Source organism: Periplaneta americana, chromosome 2 (assembly GCF_040183065.1).
Source record: "Periplaneta americana isolate PAMFEO1 chromosome 2, P.americana_PAMFEO1_priV1, whole genome shotgun sequence".
NCBI lineage: Eukaryota > Metazoa > Arthropoda > Insecta > Blattodea > Blattidae > Periplaneta > Periplaneta americana.
Genome location: NC_091118.1, coordinates 216,612,805 through 216,635,579, shown reverse-complemented (window position 1 = coordinate 216,635,579; position 22,775 = coordinate 216,612,805). Strand labels below are relative to the sequence as shown.

Here is a 22,775-nt window from a genome sequence, read left to right as displayed (position 1 = left end):
ATCCCTAGTTTAACCTCCCAGCTAGCATACACAAAATTCTCATCCATGAGTCTCAGATTATTAACTCAGCTCTGCTTCCAATTTCACAGTTATCTGAGGAGGTTCAGGAGGCTCATAATAAAGATATCAAAATATATCGAGAGCCCCACACAAGGAAAAGTACTCGTAAAAATACAATGACAGATTTAGTCAACAACCTTCTCATATCTTCCGATCTTCTCATTTCAAATATCAAGAAAGTCACATAAAAAATACAAAACTTCCTTGTGGAAGGAAGGATTACAACTATTGAAAGACTCTAGTGAGGAAGAAGAAGAAAGTGCCATTCATGAAGAAAATGTCAGTAATGAAAATGTAATGATGAGGAATCAGATATTGAATAAAAAACTATTATGTTGTGAAAGTGCTTTTAACTTAAAGAAAAAGTGAAAACTATTGAATAACTATTGATTTTATGCATCCAAGAAAACAATAGAGACATAAAATAATTTTGTCCCATTTTGGGTCGATTCTGGCCCACTGTGAAGTGAAGTGAGTAGGCATTAGATACACGCACACATTTAAGCTAGTTTTTACTAGATGAAACTGGTTTTGACGGATTTCGGGTTTTAACGGTATTACCGGTAACATATAAATTTTCAAATTAACATACACATACAGCCTACACAGCATAGATTTACCTTTAATAAATATGGTTTCTTTGCAGGTAGATGAATGAAAGTTATTTAGAATCATATATTGATTTCCTGCTGCCTCTAACTTTTTGCTTTCATTGCCAGACTCTTTCAACCTTCCCTTCTTAATGACTGGTTAAGGAATTTGAAACAATATATTATACGCAAGTACCTAGTTATACTCGCTAAGCTATAACACCAAATACAGCAGACCAGCTGTTACAATATGTTGAAGGAGGGCAATGCACATCAAAATCATTGCTACTTGACACATTTGTAAGGAAACTGGCGTGGTTAACTGGGTTGTGACGTCATTGAAGCCATTTGATGCTCATACATCACTTCTACTTGAGATACGCTACTAGTTAGACGTGTGCAAGTGGTTCTATATTTTTGTGTAATAGTTTGTAGTCGAGAAGTGTCTAGATTCAGTGACAGTGTTTCAGTGTTTTTATTAAGCCTTTTTTTTCACGCTTTCATATTATTTATTCTTTGTTCGATAATCTAGAGCCCCTTCGGGGGTCTCTTACTACTCATACATGGAAAACATTCCGGAAATCATGGAGGAAGCTCTGCCCATTACATCATTTCCGATTGAGCAACAATCACTAACCAGTACCAAGCCCCTTTCATCACTTAGATCTAACGAAAACCAGGATAGGTCTGATATAATGGAACCTCAGTTATCTTATCAATATATATTTTCAGATTCTGGACCCTTCTTTGTCACTATTAGAAGCAAGACTGTGAACATCAATAAGATGCATCCGATGAAGTTCGGTAAATGGCTATACACTAATAATTATGACGTTTTGCAAATTTTCAAGTCAGGATTTAATCAACTTGAAATACACTTTACTTCAGCCGACCAGGCTAACAAATTCCTTGATTCTGATTTCGATGAGCTGTTTCAGACAAAGTCATTCATACCCAATTACAATATCATGGTGCATGGGATCATTGGTGGAGTTGACCCAGACATTTCAATCACGGATATTATAACCAATATTTCGGTATCTGAAGGATTTATGGTCACAAACGCTTACCGCCTGAATTATAAATCCACGGACGAGAATGGAAAAACGATTTACAAACCTTCCTCTAAAGTTAAACTTATATTTCGATCACAGAAACTCCCTCAATACGTGGTCTTATATTATCAGAGACGTGTAGTGCATGTATATAAGGAGCAAATTATACAATGCAATAATTGTGGATTATTAAATCACAAGTCCAAGTTTTGTCACAACGCTATTCATTGCATGAAATGCGGAGGCCCTCATACCACAGCTGAATGTCAATCAGAGAAACCTTGTTGTGTAAATTGCAAATAGGCCCATTATAATACGGAGTTGGATAAATGCCCGAATTATAACCTAGAAAAAAATATTGCCGATACCATACAAAGTCTCCCAGTATCCAAATATCAGGCGAAACAAATATTTAAAGGGCACACTACTTATGCCACTATCCTTAGAACGAACAATAACACTCAGGGTAGCCCAGCAGCTAACTTTCCGCCCCTTCAGACATCAGCACCAGTCTCGCCAAATAGTAAACCATCATCTCACAACCCGTGCAATGCTAACAGTACCCCGAACCCCCATACATCTGACAAGAGAGGGTAACGAAAACTGCCTTACAATACTACAGGCTACAATGTTGCTGAATATAAACGGGCACTCAAAGACAACTTTGATCATCCAAGATCTAAAAATCTAACATAGGCGTCAGGAGGGGTAAATATGAGACAAAATCAAAACTTTAATGTTTTTAAACAGAAAGCAAATAGTTAAAATTTTGGTAAATTATTAAAATGATTGTAAACTGCATGTTGAATTCAATTTTATAAGTAATATTGCTTCAATTTATATATTTTTTCATCAATAAAATAAAAAGTGTCTTTTTTTTTTACCCACCAAATGGGGTAAAAAGAAGACAGTTGGGGGTAAATAAAAGACAGCATTCAATCTCCATACCTAAGAGAGCTACAGGAATGGGAGTGCAAAAATAAGACACAGCAGTTTTTTTTTAAGTATAGTATGCTGAACAAACTTTTAATTTTCATTAAAAAAATACATTTTTATAAGAAATAAACAAACCCATGAGGCATTTTAGACGCTGATTTATGTTTATCTTAGTTTAGTTCAGATAGTATTAGTATTAAACAAAAATGATTGAAAAACATTCCAGACAACCTGCACATATTAGGCCTACTTTTCACACACATTAACTGGCTGTGCGAAGCAATATTGCATATGTTGTCCAGTGCAAGACATAAATGGTACTGGAAGTATGCCTATAATATCATTTTTGTGAATTAGTGACACATCTGCTTCATTCAACTTGAAAAGAGTCTTATTTCCAGATATCATATTCATACACATTACATCATACTCATCAGTTACAGGATATGTTTTCTGCACAACACAAACATATTTATAAATAACTGTTTTTCTTTTACCGCCTTTAAACTGAACTAACACATAATCTCCAATCTTCACTTCATTTGGCTCAATCACCTCACATATTTCTGCAGGTTCATCTTCTAAGAGATCAATGTCCTGTAAACTATCACCGCTTTCCAGCCATTCTTCATCCTCAGAAGTTTCAGGATCTTTTGGTATGTTTCTCTTCTGCTTTCCTAACTTAGTTTTTCTGTTTCCTACAGGTTTAGGTCTACCATTTTTCAGTTTGCCACACTTGTTCTTTATCAAAGTCATATCCTCTTCTGACGTAATAACTTCACTATGTTGTTTTGTTTCAGGAATGGGAGTCTTTTTAACTTGTAACAGCAAATCTGCAAAAGTGACACTGCTCTTTCCACAGTTTTGCTTAAGAGAACTGATAGGTTCAGGCCCATCTGATGTATTTGAAGGTCCTGGAAGAGGCTGTGACTTGCTAATGAGTGATGCAATCGTGATAGGAGGCCTATTTGATATATTCGAAGGCCCTGCAAGAGACTCTTTTCCAACAGGAGATACCGTTATGGTAAGAGTTCCAGGCTCTGATGCATTTGAAGGTCCTGCCATAGGCTCTGACTCTCTAACAGGTAATGGAGTTGTGGTAGGACTAACTACCTCATTTGTATGGCCTGTTTGTATAGTCATTGCATAATATTTTTCTAATTTACCAGGATCTAAACGATGTTTCGGATATTTCTCTCTGTTACAAGCAAATATCCCTGTTGAATTAAACCCTGCTGGGATAGTTTTTTGTGAAATGCTTTCCTCCCATATTCCACACAACAAATCCACCATTTCAGATCGAGATGTTTTCCTCATATTAAGGCGCTGCCACTCTTGTAGTCTTTCATTCCACATATCCTTCAGAGGTTTGAAGCATGCTTTGTCCAGTGGCTGAAGGGTTTCTGTTGTGTGTGGAGGAAGCTTTAATATGGTAATATGTTGCTCTCTAGCTTTTTCTAGAGTTGTCAGGTCCAAATGTGATAGATATCCATCAAATATTAATAGCAAAGGCCTTTCTTTAACCAGACTACATAATTTTATAAACCAATCTTGAAAAATGACTGAAGTCATATACCCTTTGTCAAAACTTGCATAAAAAGTTCCTTTTATGTCATGTTTTCCTTTCCTAGTTGTCCACAAGTGCTGACCAGTAAAAATTATTAATGGAGGAAGCACTTTTCCATCTGCTGAACAACAAGCAAGAATGCTAGTGTTGTCTTTGCCGGATCCTTGTACATTCTGATGTGCCTTCTGACCTTTACCAGCAACACATTTCAATCTTACAGGATTACTGCAAATGTAAGTCTCATCCAAATTATAAATATGAGATGGCTTACCCCCAATGCCTAATGAAGCAGTGACTTCTTCTAATCTATCATAAAATTAATATATGATAAATGGATCGGCAGTGGTTGTTCTTCTGTTCATCTATAATTTCTCCAAATTTCTAATGCTTAGGTTATGTCTTCGTAAGAAATTAGTCATCCAATCCTTTCCTGGCCTTCCTGTGTTGCTATTAAAGGGTGTACTGATGTTATTTTGGGAAACATAGTCAGCTACTACATTTTTTATTTCCTTAGTGGTTAAAGCAAATCCCCACTGAGCCATATCCCTTAAATGCGAAGCCAGCTTTCCTTCAGCCTCTAAACTTATTGCTGTCTTTCTTCCACGTTTCTGCAACATCTGTCCAGAAATACGCCTACTTAATAATGATTTATCTAAATTGTACTTTTTTGCAATGTTTCTCAGTGAATCTTTCTTTTCTTTCCACTCTCCCACAGCACTCTGTGCATCATCTTCATTGATTTTATTCTTTTTCGCATAAGACCTAGGCATTTTTATAGGTTAGACCTAGGCAGTACACAATGCTAGTCAACCTGCAACAAATGATGCAGCCAAAATAGCAATGGTTCCAAAAGCACCAATAACAATATCACTGCGAATAATTGCACATGCTCTTACCTGACTGTCTTCTTTTTCCCCCTCTTCAATATTTTCTTTTGAAACTGAACTTCAAATCTTCAAACAACACCATTTCTCTATCAACTCTGCAGCAAACTAACCAGAAAGCACTATGACTGCTGTAAAGCCTGGTAACAGTTCACCCAACCGTGTAGATACAAAATAACTAGGAAAGTTTGGAGGGAAAATTTGAATTTGTTCTACGAAAATTAGTATGCATGCATTTCCCCCTAGCCCCCCAAATTCATTAAATATTTTTTTACATTCTTTATCTTGTAAAGGATGTTTCTATACTTACTGAAGAGTGTTGTAAATTAAATATATATTTTTGTCTACTAAAATATACGCATAATAAACTTGTTTTACCCCACTTTCTCTGTGTCTCATATTTACCTCTCCTGACCCCTATGTGACTAATCCCACATCACCTAAGCCTTCTCAATCTAATTCTAGGACAACTGCATACCACAGCGAAGAGATAGAACACAATTCACAGGAATTGTCAACTACTCAAAAAGAGGTTCAATCTCAAAAACGAGTCTCTACTAAGCTAAATAAAACTCCATTCATTGCCTTTATTAATAACATTATACAGGAAGCACCTGACTATATCAGACCCTAGTTGGAAGATTTGAAAACTACTTTTGCATGGATAGACTCCAAATCCTATATTGGAATGCCAGAAGTCTAAACAACAAGATTCATGACATATCATACTTGGTATCCAAAAAATTTTATCATATAATCATTATTACAGAGACTTGGCTTCAAAATTATCGACAACAGAACATTAAATCCTACCATTTAATCTCCGCCAACCAGGAACTTATTGGAGGTGGTGTCGCAATGTATATCCACAAGTCTATTCACCTTACTAAGAAATATGAAATGTTTAATATTAATAATAAAATACAAATCATCTCTATCACAGTCAACAATATAAGTATCATGGGTGTATACTGAAAACCCAGGGAGAATATATCATTACACCAATGGAATCATATTTTAACAAACGTTTCTACTCTTTCAATACTAATATGTGGCGATTTTAATATAGCCAACTTTCATATGCATAGACGATGGCAGCAAATCCATCATCCTCTCATAGAATTTGCTATATTACATGATTGGCAACTTGCATCTGAACATATTTTAACTAGAAAAGGAAGATGGGGTCAGGATGATTCTCAACCAGACTTAATTTGGTCATCCGAAGACTTACTACAGCATATTAATATTAATAAAATTTTGGATACTATGAATAGTGGTCACTATCCGCTTGATATAGATTTATACTTAAACCAAGCCATTTTCCTCAATCAACCTAATCCAGCACAACCCAGACATATTAATAGTAACAGGGTGGATGAGATAATATCTAAATTACAGAGTTTTCAGGATACAATAAAGGATTTTGACGACATACATAACTTGTTAATAGAAGAATGCCGGAAATGTCCTCTCTCTAAACAATCTGCTAGAAATAAAACTCCTCCCAAACCACCTTGGTGGAATGAAGCCTGCAACAGAGCAGTCGCCAAACAAGAGGGCTTGATATATGAGAGGAGTTCATAAGCCGGATTAAGTGTAATCTGTCAAGAAGCTTCTCTCAACTGCCAGAGGAGCGCCACAAGCAAGCAAAAAATTGCGGGAATTTCAAAAGACTTCTCTTCACCTGCCCTGTATAGCCTATTATTATTTACAATTTATTACTTATAAATACTCTGCACCTCTCTGTTATATTAATATTTATATCAATGTTTGAAATATAACCATCCCTATTAATATTTTGATTTTTTGTCGTTGGAATGAAGATCTTGAGCCAACACCATCAGCATTTTCAGATCGTGATATGCCAGGAAGTGAAGGAAGGAAAAGGATTGTGAAATATGAAATGAATTAGACATGACCTACCAAATCTGTCGTGGTTAGAATGCATTAAATTTATTTAGGTAACAATATTTTTTTCATAAACATACAATATTATATTTTGTTACAATTAACTTCTACAGTCTTATTGCAATACAGAAAGATTTCATGATACTAATAGTGCAATAATAATTACAATTAACAACATCACAGGGAAGTGTTGTATAAAAAAATCATATGTATACTTGTCTATTGGAAATCGGAGATTATTTCATAAAAAATGTAAAGGCAGTTTATTTAATTTTCTTCAATTTCTAGATATATTATTAGAGTTATTGTGTTATCATCCTCAGTAGAAATCGAAGTCTGCAATGCTGTATTCTTAAAGTCTTATACAAATATATATTGATGTTGCAAATAAGCAGTTACAATGTGTGTGTGTTTTGCCTTGTGATAACATAGAAGGCTAGTGTAACTGGCATTGTGTTTAAATTATATGAAATGTTAAATATGATATATGCAGTACCTTTCACAAGCTTTGTTTAGTGTGTCGAGAAGATAGCTCCTGTGTTTTATATACAACCCTGGCCACAATGTGTATTACACAATAGCGTATTACCAGGATCACTTTCTGCATCCAGTTTCACAAGCACATGTAAAGTCCAAAAGGCACACAGCTCTTCAAATCTTCGTAATGAAATTTTTATTCTGATACACCATCAGTGCTAAGAGGAACACCTAGATGAAGAAGCTTGACATTGCCCCAGAAGTTTCTCCACTTAGAATGCAGACAGAAATAGTTGAACAACATTCACTCCCGTTCTCTTCCGGAAAGACAGTAACACCAAAAAGGAGGAAAATTCGAAGTCTTCGCATCCAACTGTACTGCTAGAGTATGGAAAGGGAAAACAAGGTACGAGAAGAACTGAAGACAGAACAAGCCCTGTGCACAATGAGGCAAGTTGTGCCTAAGCAATTACATGAACCAATAAAGAAATTGTACAGCTCTTGTTCACAATTTGCTCAGGGATGTCACTGCTCATCAGAATTGAAATGTAAAACCCTTAATATTTACTTACAAAGTCCAAGTGCAACAGAATTTTCAGAAAGTCATTGAAATTTCCTTCTAAAGCCATACTTCTACATAAGTTTGCTAAATATACAAATGATGCTGATTTTGTGAGAAAATATTATATGAGCTAAAATATGCTTGTGACAAAATGACTGCCAGGTGAGCCGCGCTGTCACATGTGCAATGAAATGCCACTAAATATCAGTTTAACTTGTAGCAATAATAATGAGGATACTGTTGATGGGTTTGGAAAACACTCATTATCAGGTAAAACTGCAAATCAGGTGCTTGTGTGTGTTTACGGCAACTGGTCTTTGTCATAATTACAAGCAGGTACAGAATTAGTTTTTAACAAATTCCGGTACTCCTGATACATATCTAGTAGACTTCATTTTCAATGCAATTCAGACATTACAGAATGTTGGCCTTAAGGTAATAGCAACTGTATATGAGCATAGGCTTAATAATCAAAAAGCTTACATCTTGCTTGGGGTAAAGCCAGATCAACCATTCTATTCAGCAAATGGTCAGATAAGAATTGTTTAATTTTTTTACACAAACCATCTCTTAAAATGTACACGAAACATGTCGAAAAAGTATAATGCAATAGTTCAAGACCAATATAGGAAAATGGAAACACGGACATTAAGCCATGCAGTAGCTGCAGACATTTCCTGCTAGCCAAGACTGGCAGTACATGCAGGAGATGCAACACATAGAGCAGAATTTGTAGGAAACATGGACAAGACATTTGATTCACTGAATGGAAGTACAGTTTTCGAGAATAGGAAGACAGTATGTGCGGCTGTGGAAGAAAAGTCTATGCATGTATTCACCTGGAATGAAATGTTGAATTTTTAGTAGTGTCAATTTTATAAATAGTGACAAACTGTGCATGTGCCATCCACATCTCGTTGAATTTATGACTAAATGGAGCAAAATTACTATGGGAAGTTGTTAAAAATTTACACTGATATGCACTCGCTCTAAATTTGGAGTATTAATCAAGATTATTTAGAGATTTACTTTTGCATAATTAGAAATAAGGATGGTAGAACAAGCCAGATAACTCTTCCTGCAATGATATTCAGTACAGTAATCGGGCATTGCTGCTTAAAATAATGTTATGTTCTAGTAACAAATGAAATTGTGAAAGAGGTTAATAGCTGGTGAGGGAATCTTTTAATTTCTCCGATGTTGATAATGAGATCGTGAATGCAAATGCATTATAATATATTCCTGGTTATATTGGTAAGAAGGCATGTGATGCTAAACAGTGTGTTTATTGTCGTGCAGCTCTTTCAGACAATGAAAAATACTTACAAGAGGGCATAACATTCATGTTCAAAGAATATGAAAAAGTAAATGAAGATCCTCAGTTGCCCTCAACGCATTTATTAGAATGTGTAACACTGATGACCAAAATGTTTCATAACAGCTTAGAAAATCTGCTGTCAGACAATGATATAATAAAGCAATTTATTGAGCTTTATTCATGATAGTGTTAATTTTGATTTTCTTTCACACTGTAACTTCGAATGCAAAAATTATTTTTTTTCTCACTATAATGTTAAATCAATGCAAGACTCAGAAAACTGAATGAAAATATGTCTTCTGATAATATCAAAAAAAAAAAAACAAAAAAAAAAAAAAAAAAAACAAAAAAACAAAATTCATCTTGCACCAATAAATTGCTAACATTAAATAGCATAAATGTAATATAATCTGAAATTATATTACATAAAACTCCATTTTATTGATGCAGGACTTTTTTCATTTTCTTTCCTTCCTTTCTGTAATCATCACTTGACAGATTTTCATTCATTCGCCGTAATCTTGCATGAATCAGCACTCTTGTGAACAACGAAACCAAATATCTTTTACAATCAGAATTACAATTAGGTGCAAGGAAATCAAAACAAACTTCATCCTGAATGAGGCTAGTAAATCTCTGTACTACATCAGACATAGAAATCAGGTTTTTGAAGTTATTATCAAACTTATGTGTCATATCTTCAACACATTTAAGTAAATTCGCTGAAGGATATTGGAGAACATTCGTAACTTTTTCATATTCCTTAAAAATAGGAAATGTTATACCAGCTGGGAGGACTTTTTCAGAGTCAAGAACAGCTGTGCAACAGTAATTACAGCACTGTTTTGCAGAACAGAGCTTTTTGGCAAGATAACCAGCAACATAAAACATAGCATTGCTGTTAACAAGATCATTACTCAGGTCAGAGAAATTACAACTGCGTGCAATGAACTGATTCACCTCAGAGTTTGGTGGGTTAACCACCATCTCACAACTAGTACCTGTTGACCCTATAGATGCTAGGACAACATCATAGTCAATTTCACAATTTCCCTTGTCACTACATATTAGCATATTCTGGGCAGCAACTGCTCGGAAAGCATAACAAAAGTCGTTACACGAAGGGTTGTCTCTATTACCACCTTTCCTTCTGATTATACAAAATGTGTTTTCCAAACAATTTTGGTTTATCCTCCCCATCAAAAGTGAGTGCATGCCCTCTTTCTTAGCAACCTCCCACAACAATTTTGCAGCATAAAAATGTTGTACCCAACCATATGTGGATGGTGCATGTACTGTCTTTCCTTCAGTATTTATAAATTGGACAGACTGAAAAAAACTCGCCATTTCCTCCCAGACTCCATGGCGGCTGGTACCTTCCTTCACTGCACCACATAATGGCTTCATAATGTCCGTCATCACTCTGCCATTTAATGAATCAAAAGCTTTATCCACATAACCTACGAATTTTCCAGTGTGTACTCCTCCTTCAAGCATCCCAAAAGATGACATCGTGAGAATGGCTGCAGCAAACAAATGACTTAAAACTCTTGCTGCTGTGTGCACCCTCGTAACTCTGAAACCAGACACATAAACATCTTTATCAGTTAGTTTAGTCGCACGAAACTCATTATCTTTATCTGAGTTATATAACTGCACAATGTGCTCCCATTTTGCAGTGTAATTATCGTAAAACTTAGCAGAATACTTTTTGAACATGTTTCGTGTACTTTTAATCAAGTGTGGACTGTCAAAAAATGGTACAATTTTCCTGTCATTTATTGTAAAGGAGGGCTGATCTGTAGTAACTTCCAATAAATGATACGCCTTTTGATTGTTAGAGCCCTGATCACAAACAGTAGCTACTACTTTTAAACCAATGCTTCTCAGCTTCTCTATTGCTTTGACAATGAGTTCAACTCATGTATTGCTAGGGGTGCTTGAATGTGCTAAGAAATAGCCCAGAACTTGTTTGTAATTACTTCAAATATCTCTAACCATAAACACAAGACCTTGGTTGGCAATTCTATCTGATGAATAATTGCCAGAATACCTCTCAAAGCCATCTACGATGTCTTCATTACTATTGTAGCACAAGTTTGCTTTTAAAGACATTTCATCCCGCATAAGGCAACACAGTTTGTCAGTCTCAGTTATCTTACTACAGGCATTCCATAGTATGTCAAATAGTTTATCATTAAAACCATCATCAGTGGTAACTAAAATTAATGACGATCTGGACTCAATCTGGACATGGACACGGAAATTACGACTTAAACTAAATCCAGAAAAATCATAGTCAATCATTGTGGGCCATTCACGTTTGTTAAGCACTATTACCATACCAAATTTGTCCCCGATTAAAATATACGGCACCGAAATTCCGTTCAGTGAATCAGTAAAGAATCCAGGTGTTTATGTGGATAAAAGTTTAAATTGGAACATTCAAGTTTCAGAAACCTGCAAAAAAGTATTCTCATTAATACACTCGTTTAGGCGATTGAAGAATTTTCTACCCTTTTCCATGAAAAAAATATTAATGCAAACACTCGTGATGCCCCACTTCGATTACTGTGATATTCTGTTTACTGACCTAAGCGTTACTTCGGCGCAGAGACTACAACATGTTCATAATATGTGCGTCCGTTTCGTCTGCAATATTCGCCAGGCTGATCACATAACACCATCCCTCGAAATGTTGTCCTGGCTCCGTCTAGAAGATCGTAGGAAAATCCATTGTCTTTCCCTTGTCTTTCACATATTGCATTTCTCCACTCCTGTCTATCTTGCGCCTCGTTTTCAGAATTTATCCACCCATCATAACTTAGACACATGATCACAACACTCCTCAATGTTATCCATTTCCTCCCACCGAACATCCTCATATTCGTCTTCTTTCACTGTGGCTGTTCCTCAGCTTTGGAATTCCCTACCAAGTAATGTCAGGGACTGTCAGACATTAAACCAATTTAAGAATACGCTAACAAAATATTTTTCTAACAAATCTTTTAACAATAATAGCTGTTTCAGGTTTCTCAATGTTTAATGGTTATATATATATATATATATATATATATATATATATATATCACAATTAAATATCTAAATTATCTCATTATTATTATTATTATTATTATTACTATTACTATTATTATTATTATTATTATTATTATTATTATTATTATTATTATTATTATTATTATTATTATAACTATTTCTTACCAATGTTTATTATTGTCACACTAACATTACTTATCCAACTTTAATTATTTACTTTCATGTTGTTTTATGGTCTAGATATTAATGTAATAACTATGTAAGCAATTGTATTCAATTAGAATTAGAGTCTGGCTGGGCGGAAGAGAAGGCCTACTGGCCTTAGCTCTGCCAGATTAAATAAATACATAAATTATTATTATTATTATTATTATTATTATTATTATTATTATTATTATTATTACTTTTGCAATACTCTAAGCAATGGAGGCTTTGAAGGGAAATTTAATAACTTCCTAATCATCCTATAGGAACTTGGGCTCTGTAAATAAATGTTAAGAGCCTTTGTTTTCATTTCTAGTGACCACCAATTCCTCTGTACACACCGTGCATCTGAAGAGATACAATTTCTTACTGGTTGATATAATGGCCCAGGAACCTTACTCTTTATACATGCAAGGGCAGTGTGTATCTTCGGTTCTTTCTGCGTAGTCTTGAGAACTCTTCCTCTCGAACGATGCAATTGTACTCAAAGATGCGAATCTTTCTCCTCTTTGGTGTTAGGTCCCGCAGAATCTGTATAAAACGAAACAACAGAAAATATATAATTATAAACTAACAGTAAGAGTAAGCAGGCCTATAACACCACGAATAGAGGGTGCAGTTATGGGGTCTACTAAGCCCAATACAGGCTACTTATCTTTTCCTATAAATAACAATTACATAATCTTCAATTTTGACAGAATATACTGTATGTGTGTAGTTCTGAAGCATTGAAATTGCATATCATCGGCTTATTTTAAAAATCTTGTAACTGCATTTCAGAAAATTGCACATAAGAACTTTTTATTTTTATACCCAGCTAACAATTGTTATGCATTTGTTGTATACAAAAAGTAGAAGCATTTTCATACTAACGAGGTGTTATCAGGAGACGCATTTTAAAAAATAATAAATTTTGACTTGGTTTTAGAAGTAAGCTGATGATACCTAAGAAGTATATGGTTACCTTGACCGATGGAGATAGCCTGAACTTTGCAAGGTATGGCTTCTCTATTCAAATGTGTGCAGAGGGTACTTGTGAAGTACTTATCTTCAAAATGGTCCGCACACACCGAAAGCTGTTATGCAATTTCTTGGGCAGATTCACCTTTAGGTCTTCTCTGCCCATTGCTTCTAGCCATCCCTTGTATCTGAAATAAAAAAGGGAAATAAAAATAATAGGATAAATATAAATAATATAATGTATCTATAATACAATATAATATAATATAAATATAAATGATGAGCACAGGAACACTATTTCGTGGTACCTTGTAAAATCACTGGGATATGCTAGAAAATGAAAAGAAATTGCTCCAGTGACCTTAAAGATAAAATATAAATAATTCCTCCATTTGTAATATTTTTTTGGTTAGCCTTTTTATATGTTGAAAATTTGTAGTAAAACTGTTTAAGTATAAACTACCATGTCTCAGTGCATCTGATCCCTTCGATTTTCTGCTTTATCTGAGTGATTTTATAAAGAGATACAAACAAGCGTTCCTGTGATTATCATTCGGTACTTTGCCTCATCACACATGACAGAATAAAGTTACTTAAATCACTGAAAATAACTTCTAAAATTGTAGCAAACCAGATAAATCAAACATTGGTGTCGTGTGCAGTAGGGTACCGGAGTTTCAGTACAAAGAATAACTGCAATAGATCCTTCTCTTGAAAAATATCCACCACGTGGTATTGTTAATTTAGATGAATACATAATACAGAAATTAAATATAATACATATATGTATTATGGAATGGCCATGGAATGAGATCGGAGAAACAGAACAGTTTGACGTTATTTATGTGAACTTATTAGTGTCATTTAAGGTGTTTCGACTTATTTTATGTAAGATATACATAGTAATTATTCTTTTTTAAACAAAGTGGTATTCGCATAATGATTTATTGAATGACTTTTGGAAAATAGCGACTTTTTCGCCTTGTTTCCTGCAATGTTGTGTGTTGCTATAGACATTTTATCAACAACGTCCAGGTTTTATTGGTTTTGCATATCGTGATATGAAAGTTTTATAGTTCTGTGCTGTGTCTGATATAAGTTTTGGAATATACTGTAGGTGAGACTATTGCGATATATGAGACTTTACAAATACCATATATTATTATTAATTTATAGACCCTTACTTGGTCAAGTATAAGCAAATCTTTTATATTTCTTATTACATGGAGGCTGCAACAGGAGAAGAGTCAACCGACATAAATAATATTTCTTTAGATACTTGTAACACAACGCAGAGTTCTAATCAAATTCAGTGTGATTATTGTGAAAAATGTTTCTTAAATTCAACATACATATTAGTAAATCCCACCCAGATATTCATCGAGAACGTCTCATTCGTAAACAACCCCGATGTTCAACCACCGTGTGGAAGAACAATTCCAATAATTTAACTAATAATTCTGAAAACCACTCTACTGCTAATACAAGTCCTTTATCCTTCTACAAACAAAATCTTTCTACTTGGAATGATAAATTTAGCGCACAGTTATCTGACAATGTGTTTGATGATGTGACACAGCAATTCCTGATTTTCTTATCTGAAGCAATTGATTATCTACCTGGACCCAAACATCCAACCAGGAAATATTACGAAGCAAGAAAACTAAAGAAAAATTTAAATAACCAGAGGACTTACAGCAGATCCACTAACCCAAAAAGAGCCACAAAACGAGACCGACAGAAAAGAAAAAACAGATTTCTTTATGAGAAAACACAATTTGATTACTTCAATCAACGGCGGAAAGCAATAAGAACAGTACTGAGTCAAAATAAACCAACGTGCAAATTAGATGTCAGCGAGATGCAACAACTTTACAGTTCAAATTTTTCTCAACCAAATAACAATATTCGATCAGAATATCCATCCCATTACACCGAAGCAGAAATACTCGAATTAGATGAAACATTCCAGAAATCTATCACCAAGTCAGAAGTTGCGCTTTCAATATCTCGAATCGCCGTGGACACCGCTCCTGGCCCAGACCACGTCCTGATGAGAGTTCTGAAGGATAATACTGCTGCAGAAATCATCTCCTCCATAGCTACAAGAATGCTCCATATTGGGCACGTACCTCCATGCTTCCAGACCACAAGAAGTGTTCTCCTTTATAACTCTGGTGACGAAAATGACTTTAAAAACTGGAGACCAATTACTATTTGTTCCGTGTTACGTAGGGTAATTGAATGTGTCCTCGATAAATGCCTTCGGGAATACATAAAATTCAATCCTCATCAGAGGGGATTTACACATTCTCCAGGAACAATAGTTAATACATCCCTTCTCAGGTCCACTTCAATGTCCGCAAAATCTAAAAAATGTGATGCAACTCTCGTTTTCCTTGACGTTAGTAAGGCATTCGATAATATCGGGCACTTGTACCTATCAAACACATTAGATAGCTTGGTTATTCCAAGCTTGTTGAAAACGTTAATTTTGAAACTTCAACTAAATAATTCCACTAGAGTAGAAAACAATCATAAAAAAAACTAATCCCATTGGTTTGCGAAAAGGAGTTATGCAAGGATTGCCCCTTTCACCTGCATTATACAATCTATGTACTGATCACATCCTTAATGAAATGTCAGAAGACTCGATCGCTGCCAAATAAGGTTTCAATCTTGTTTCAGGTTTAAAACCTATTACTGTACTTGGTTTTGCAGATGATACTGTTATCATAGCTAAAAACAAAAACTCTGCTTTAGAACTCACAAGGATGCTATTGATCGTTTCAAAGCTATTGGTTTAGATATAACTTACTTACAAATGGCTTTTAAGGAACCCGAAGGTTCATTGCCGCCCTCACATAAGCCCGCCAGCAGTCCCTATCCTGTGCAAGATTAATCCAGTCTCTATCATCATACCCCACCTCCCTCAAATCCATTTTAATATTATCCTCCCATCTACGTGTCGGCCTCCCTAAAGGTCTTTTTCCCTCTGATCTCCCAACTAACACTCTATATGCATTTCTGGATTCGCCCATACGTGCTACATGCCCTGCCCATCTCAAACGTCTGGATTTAATGTTCCTAATTATGTCAGGTGAAGAATACAATGCGTGCAGTTCTGTGTTGTGTAACTTTCTCCATTCTCCTGTAACTTCATCCCGCTTAGCCCCAAATATTTTCCTAAGCACCTTATTCTCAAACGGTTTAGATATAAATGTAAATAAATCTGTAGCTATTAATATTTCTCGCGGTAAATTGCATCCAAATCAACTAAACATTTCTGATGACACTACTATCACATGCTTAACTGCAAATGAGCATGTACGCTACTTAGGTGTTAATTTTTCTGATGTTTGTATATTCGATTCCCAAACCGTTTTAAACGACTTGAAAACTAGATTAGATTTGCTAATTTCGTCTCCTTTATTACATCCTGATCAAAAGTTTTGTATATTAAATTCCTCAATTTGCCCATCATTAATCTACACATTTCAGACAATATCCTTGAAAACAATACCCAATACTTTTTTAGATAATGCTGATAAAATTATTAAAAGCACTCTGAAAGAAATTTTGCAACTACCAGCTGACACACCCGATTCTATGATATATACACATCGTAAATATAAAGGTCTTGGTCTTTTTAAGGTATGCTGGGAATCCATGCTACAACACATTAACGGCTTAAGGGTATTACACAAAACTAATGATCCTTACATTACTTCCACTAGGGACCTTATTGAGGAGAGTAAAACATGTTTAAAGAGCCTTAAATTAACTCCTGCTAATTCTTTTTTAAATAATCGTGAAAATTTTGTGGACTCTCGAAAAGTTAGAGACGCTTTAAGAGACAAAGAATTTGAAAATTGGTGTACATTGTAACAAAAGGGTGAAGGAGTGATTCTTAACAAAGAGTTCCCCCCAGCAAACAGCTGGATAAGAAATCACAAAGGTCTAACGCTCTCAGAATGGATAGACGCCCTTAAAATGATAGGCTATGTCGCTCCGGTCCGAGCTGTACCGGGTAGAAGTCGGAATGGTACCCGCTGTAGGCGCTGTCTCAGCGAGATTGAAACTCTTCCCCATATCCTTGGCTTCTGCCCCTATAGTGAGGCCCTTCGCAACATCCGTCACCATGCTGTCTGTTCTATGCTGGCCGAGGCACTGAAGGAAGTAGGGTTTACAGTCCATCAAGAGGTGCAGGGACTAGCCACACAAGGAAGTGTTCGGCGAATTGATATCATTGCCATTAAGAACAACTCGGCATATATTCTTGATCCCACCATCAGATTTGAGACACATGCAGATCAACTGCATGAGGTGGACAGTGAAAAGAAACGGATCTATGAACCAACAATCCCGTTCTATAAAGATAAATATAGCCTGTCCCACATTGATGTGATAGGTCTGATGGTGGGAGCACGAGGTACCATATCCTCCTTCTTTGCCAACACATGTAAAAACTTGGGCCTAACACACAGCATTGTGAAGGAAATAGCCATTAGTGCCCTCAAAGGATCGGTTCAGATATTGAGAAATCATTTGTATGGGAGTGATAATGGAAATTTCAAGTTATCTTAACCGATGGCTGTTAATTGGTTTAGATATCAATGCCAATCAATCCGTACTATTATTTTTCTCGTGGTATATGGCATTCAAATCATTCTAACCTATCTGATGATATTTCCCCCCCTTTCTTAACTGTAAATGATCACAAACGCTACTTAGGTGTAAATTTTTCTGACATTTTGCATATTCGATTTCCTAACCGTTTCAAATGTATATCATTTTACCTTTTAGGTGTGTTTCCAAATTGTATGTAATACGCTTTATCAAATCTGGCAACCTTTCCATAAGGGAAGCTAAATTTATTATTATATATAGATGCGTGTGTATATATATATATATATATATATATATATATATATATATACATATACATACATATACACACACACACACGAATAGTATCCGGTATCTTATATAATTTATAATGATGCACGTGACTAGAAAAATCTACAGTACATCAAATTTGTTTAAGTGATAAAATTACTATTATTGTAAATGAAAACTCACCATTCACTATCTCGCGATATTTTGAAGAAACACTTATTTGAGTGGCTGTCCTTCTTATTTCTATAATTCAAATATTCACACTTCACATACGATGGCATCTTTCACAGTACACAACAGATACAAGACAAATCAAGATGTCTTCCTTCTCCTTCGGTTCTTTCTTTCACCTTCCTACCTTAACAGGACTGACAACTTAAACCAAAAGCACGCATGCTCATTGTCCATTTCTTGGCATCTGAATTCAGTGCCGGAATGTTGGTAAGAAACGATGGTAGCGTTCGTAGTGTCGGTTAAAAGAGTTAGCGGCGATTGAACCCCTCTATTATATTTAAGTCCTCTTGGTCTGGAATCAATACTCCATTTCATATAGAAATATGAGAACAAATGGGTGAGCCATTTGCAATGTATGAGATCCCCTAGAATCCCAAAAGCTATGCTTCACTATCAGTCCCATTGGAAGAGATCTCTGATACGTCCCAAAAAGAGCTGGGGAGAAAATTCCTCTTTATTATGAGATTGTAATGGCCTACAACTTGTATGGATGATGATGAAGTAGAGGTGTTTGGGAATGCTTCTTGTAGCAAAAGCATAGTGTGGTGGTTTTGGTTTTTGCACACCCACACTGCATATGCAAGGAATTTATCGCCATTGGGTACAATTTAAGAGAAAAATATTATATGCTGACAAACATTTCAGAATATTATTGTTTTACAAAATATCTTAATTTGGGGCTTTATACCTGAAAATGTGCTACATTACATGCTCAGCAGTCTCTTATGTACAGGAACACCTGAAATATGCAAAAATATGTAGAATTGATTTTGAACATTCTGCATTACAGCTGTTTAAAATGATTTTACATCACTTGCAAATGGACAGTAAAATATGCAGTTGCATATGACTCCTCACCCTATTAATATGCCATTCAATGAAAGCCTGTGAATGCAGTTAATTTTGCTTGCAGGCTACCCAGGACCATTCGAGGCCTTGTGTGTTATCCCGCAGCTCCCACATCAGCAGAAGATGAGGAGGAGGAGGAAACAACGAAGAGTTGCTGCTGTTCATGTTTGAGATATATATTTTATGGGCTTTGTAGTCGTTTTATGCGTAAGTAGTTATAAATTGTATGTCTAAAGCCATTTTTCAGATAGATCGCCCTCAGCCTGTTCTTATATTTCCCTCCCCACTTGTTCAAAGTTGAGCTGTTACAGTAGTAGTGAATTATGTGCACTCCTTAATGTTACCAACCATTAAATCTTTCATTTTGTTTGGCGATCTCTCTCTTTATGTGCTAAAAATGTCTGAATCTCATGCTCCGTCCCTTGGTTCCACTCAATGCGACGATAATTAAGCACATGTGGTCGCATTTTCCATTTAATTCCTTCGTTTTCCGATAGGCACAACATGCTTAGAAATGTTTGGAGCTGTAGGCGTATTATAAATTAATCATATTTTTATGGCCATGCAACAGGAAAGGGGTGTACGTTTTTCTTGGTTCTTCTTGTTTTAACACTTCGTCCCAAGAAATTTCTTTTCTTTTGCTGCCACTAAAGTGCACTGAAATTAATCTGTGAATGGCAACAGACTTACTGCAAGCTAAACTCATGCATTTCCTTTGTTTTCTTGAATATAGTTAGTAATTACGAATGTTCTAGAATTTTTAAAGATTATGTGGTATTTTGTTGGAAAGTATATTTAAAGACCATGTTGGGTCCGATAAGCTGTGAGAAATTCCAAAAGTTTTATTAATATTACAATAACATAAATGTTTTATTTTAACATTTTGATGAATGTTTTCGGTTCAAGGAACCATCATTAGATCCCCAATTAACCTACAAAATCTTATGAACGAAGTATTATAAACAATCGGTGAAACCATGGGTTTTATAAAATAGATTCGGATGCATAATGAATTATGATATCACATATTGAGTCACAAGTAAGTGAGTAAAATTCATAATAGTACCATAAAACAGTAAAAACTGTATGTACAAGAATAGAATTGTTAAAAAGTAAATGATCAGTCCACTTTTATGAGTATAAGATTAAGCTATATAAATAGCATAAGCACCATTCAATGTGACTGCATAACAAGATTAACATGAAGGCTGCATTTACAAATGTCAGATCGATATGCTGATGCGAATTGGCAGAGTAGTGAAGAGAGGTGAATATGCAGCTTCATGTGTGGTAAGACTGGAGTAACACTTGAGACATGCGTGGTCTTGTAATCTGAAAGTATGTACAAATTCTTATTTACTATATTGAAAGGATTAATAATGAAAATTATTTATGATTTGTAACCAAATGATGTTAATTCACGAAACACGAAAAGAAGGGGGGCAACCAATTAAATAAAGAAATTACTTACCTAGACGGAGCAAAAGAAAATATATCCGTTCTTGTATAAAGTTCAGCCACAAATGTTGACGAACGTTGCGCTTACAAAAGGACTAAGTAACATCAAATTGAAGGGTGGGGGGGGGGGGGAAGAAGCATATTGGAGTATCGGAAGTCATGTGTGTAAGGAGAAATTAAATTATAAAGCAGACTATGTATGTTTGGGAATTGCTCATTCAGAAGGGATAAACCATTATTTAATGCTTGTGAAATATAACATTCTTCAGCAATATGTATATGTGGATTGTCACCCATAGGATGAATGACCTATAGTGTATTATTTATATTGGTTAATTCATGACCTTGTTCTGTCAGATGGGTTGCAAACTTTGATATTCGTTTACTGTATTTGAAATCGGAAACATTTTCATTAAACTGGGTTGGTAATTTCTGTGAGTTTGACCAATGTATTTGCTAGGCCAATTTTTCCATTGTAGCATATATATGCCACTATTTTGAAGTCGATCTCTATTATGAAATTTTTTATTAGGTATGACGTTATTTAATTTATTATTAGTGCAGAAGGCTATATTCATATTGTGTTTTTTGAAGAAGTTGTTCAATTGGTTAGAAATCGGTCCAAAGTAGGTCATGCTTGTCCATGTTTTTAGGGGTTATTGGTTCAAGAAAAGTGTGTTGAGTTTTTTGTAAGTTGTTGTTACGTTTTTGGAGGAGGCTGTCTACTGTATGTTTTTGGAAACCATTATCTTGGGCTAAACAGATAATATAATTATATTCTTTATTATAATTAGATTTACTTAGTGAAATAGTTAATAATCTATCAATGAGGAAACGAAATTTACTAATTTTATGAGTTTCTGGGTGGTTAGAAAGGCTGTGTATAGAATGATTAGTGAAGGTTGGTTTCCAGTATGTGTCAAAATTAAAACGGAAATGTTTTATAAAAGTTTTGAGGTCTAGAAAGTTTATTGATTGGTTAACAGCTGACTCGGAGGTGAACTTTATGATAGGGTGTAAATCATGAAAGGAATTGGTAATATTTATTTATTTCTCTAATGGCATTGAACATTAACAAATAGTCATCAATTGTCCATCTGATTCATTATCTTAATCCTGGCTTCCCAATAGTTTCTGTTCTGCGAAGGGCCAGGCATCACATTAAGTGGGCCCTGTCCATATCTTCATCCAGATTACAGAGCATGCAGGTGGGCGTTTGAAGTAACCCAAACTGATAGAGCTTCTTGTCTTGGCCATGTAAAAAAGTCTTCCAGTTTGATTCTAAACTCATGAGGTATTGTTCCTTCATTTGTAGAGTTTAGAGCAGTGGTATGATACTGATTTGAAGCAACTAGTGAGCATGGCAGCTTTTTTCATAATGTATCTGCCTGTTCATTGCCAGAAATGTGACAGTGTCCAGGGATCCACAGGAGCTAATTTGAGTTTCCTCAGTGTCTCGCAGCAGTCATGAATCTCCACTGATGCAGCAGCTCAATTGATTCTATGGCAGATCTTGAATCACTCAAGATGACAGTCTTGGAGAATTTTCCAAGATGCAGTAGAAGTTGGTTTAATGCTGTTTGAATGGCTTGATTTCTCCATCGAACGCTGTTTTGAATGATCTGATGGATTTATAAATAGTTGTCGTTGTTTTCTAATGCCAGGCATTTGACAATAAAGTCATTTGACCTCTTGCACTCCAAAATTTTTCAAAGATATTATCATGGCCAGCCACTGAAGCACAGATTTTGAGG

The 22,775-nt window shown here is 35.3% G+C and overlaps 1 protein-coding gene across 4 annotated transcripts in view; it reads left to right on the top strand.

The window, feature by feature from the left end:
• LOC138695124 (uncharacterized) overlaps nucleotides 1–22,775 on the top strand; it is a 293,372-nt gene that overhangs the window by 70,073 nt on the left and 200,524 nt on the right. For all 4 annotated transcript variants that reach the window (XM_069819546.1, XM_069819544.1, XM_069819543.1 and 1 more), the window contains one exon: nucleotides 19,628–19,770. In XM_069819546.1, coding sequence (XP_069675647.1) covers nucleotides 19,628–19,770 — 143 coding nt within the window. The remainder of the gene's footprint in view (nucleotides 1–19,627; nucleotides 19,771–22,775) is intronic.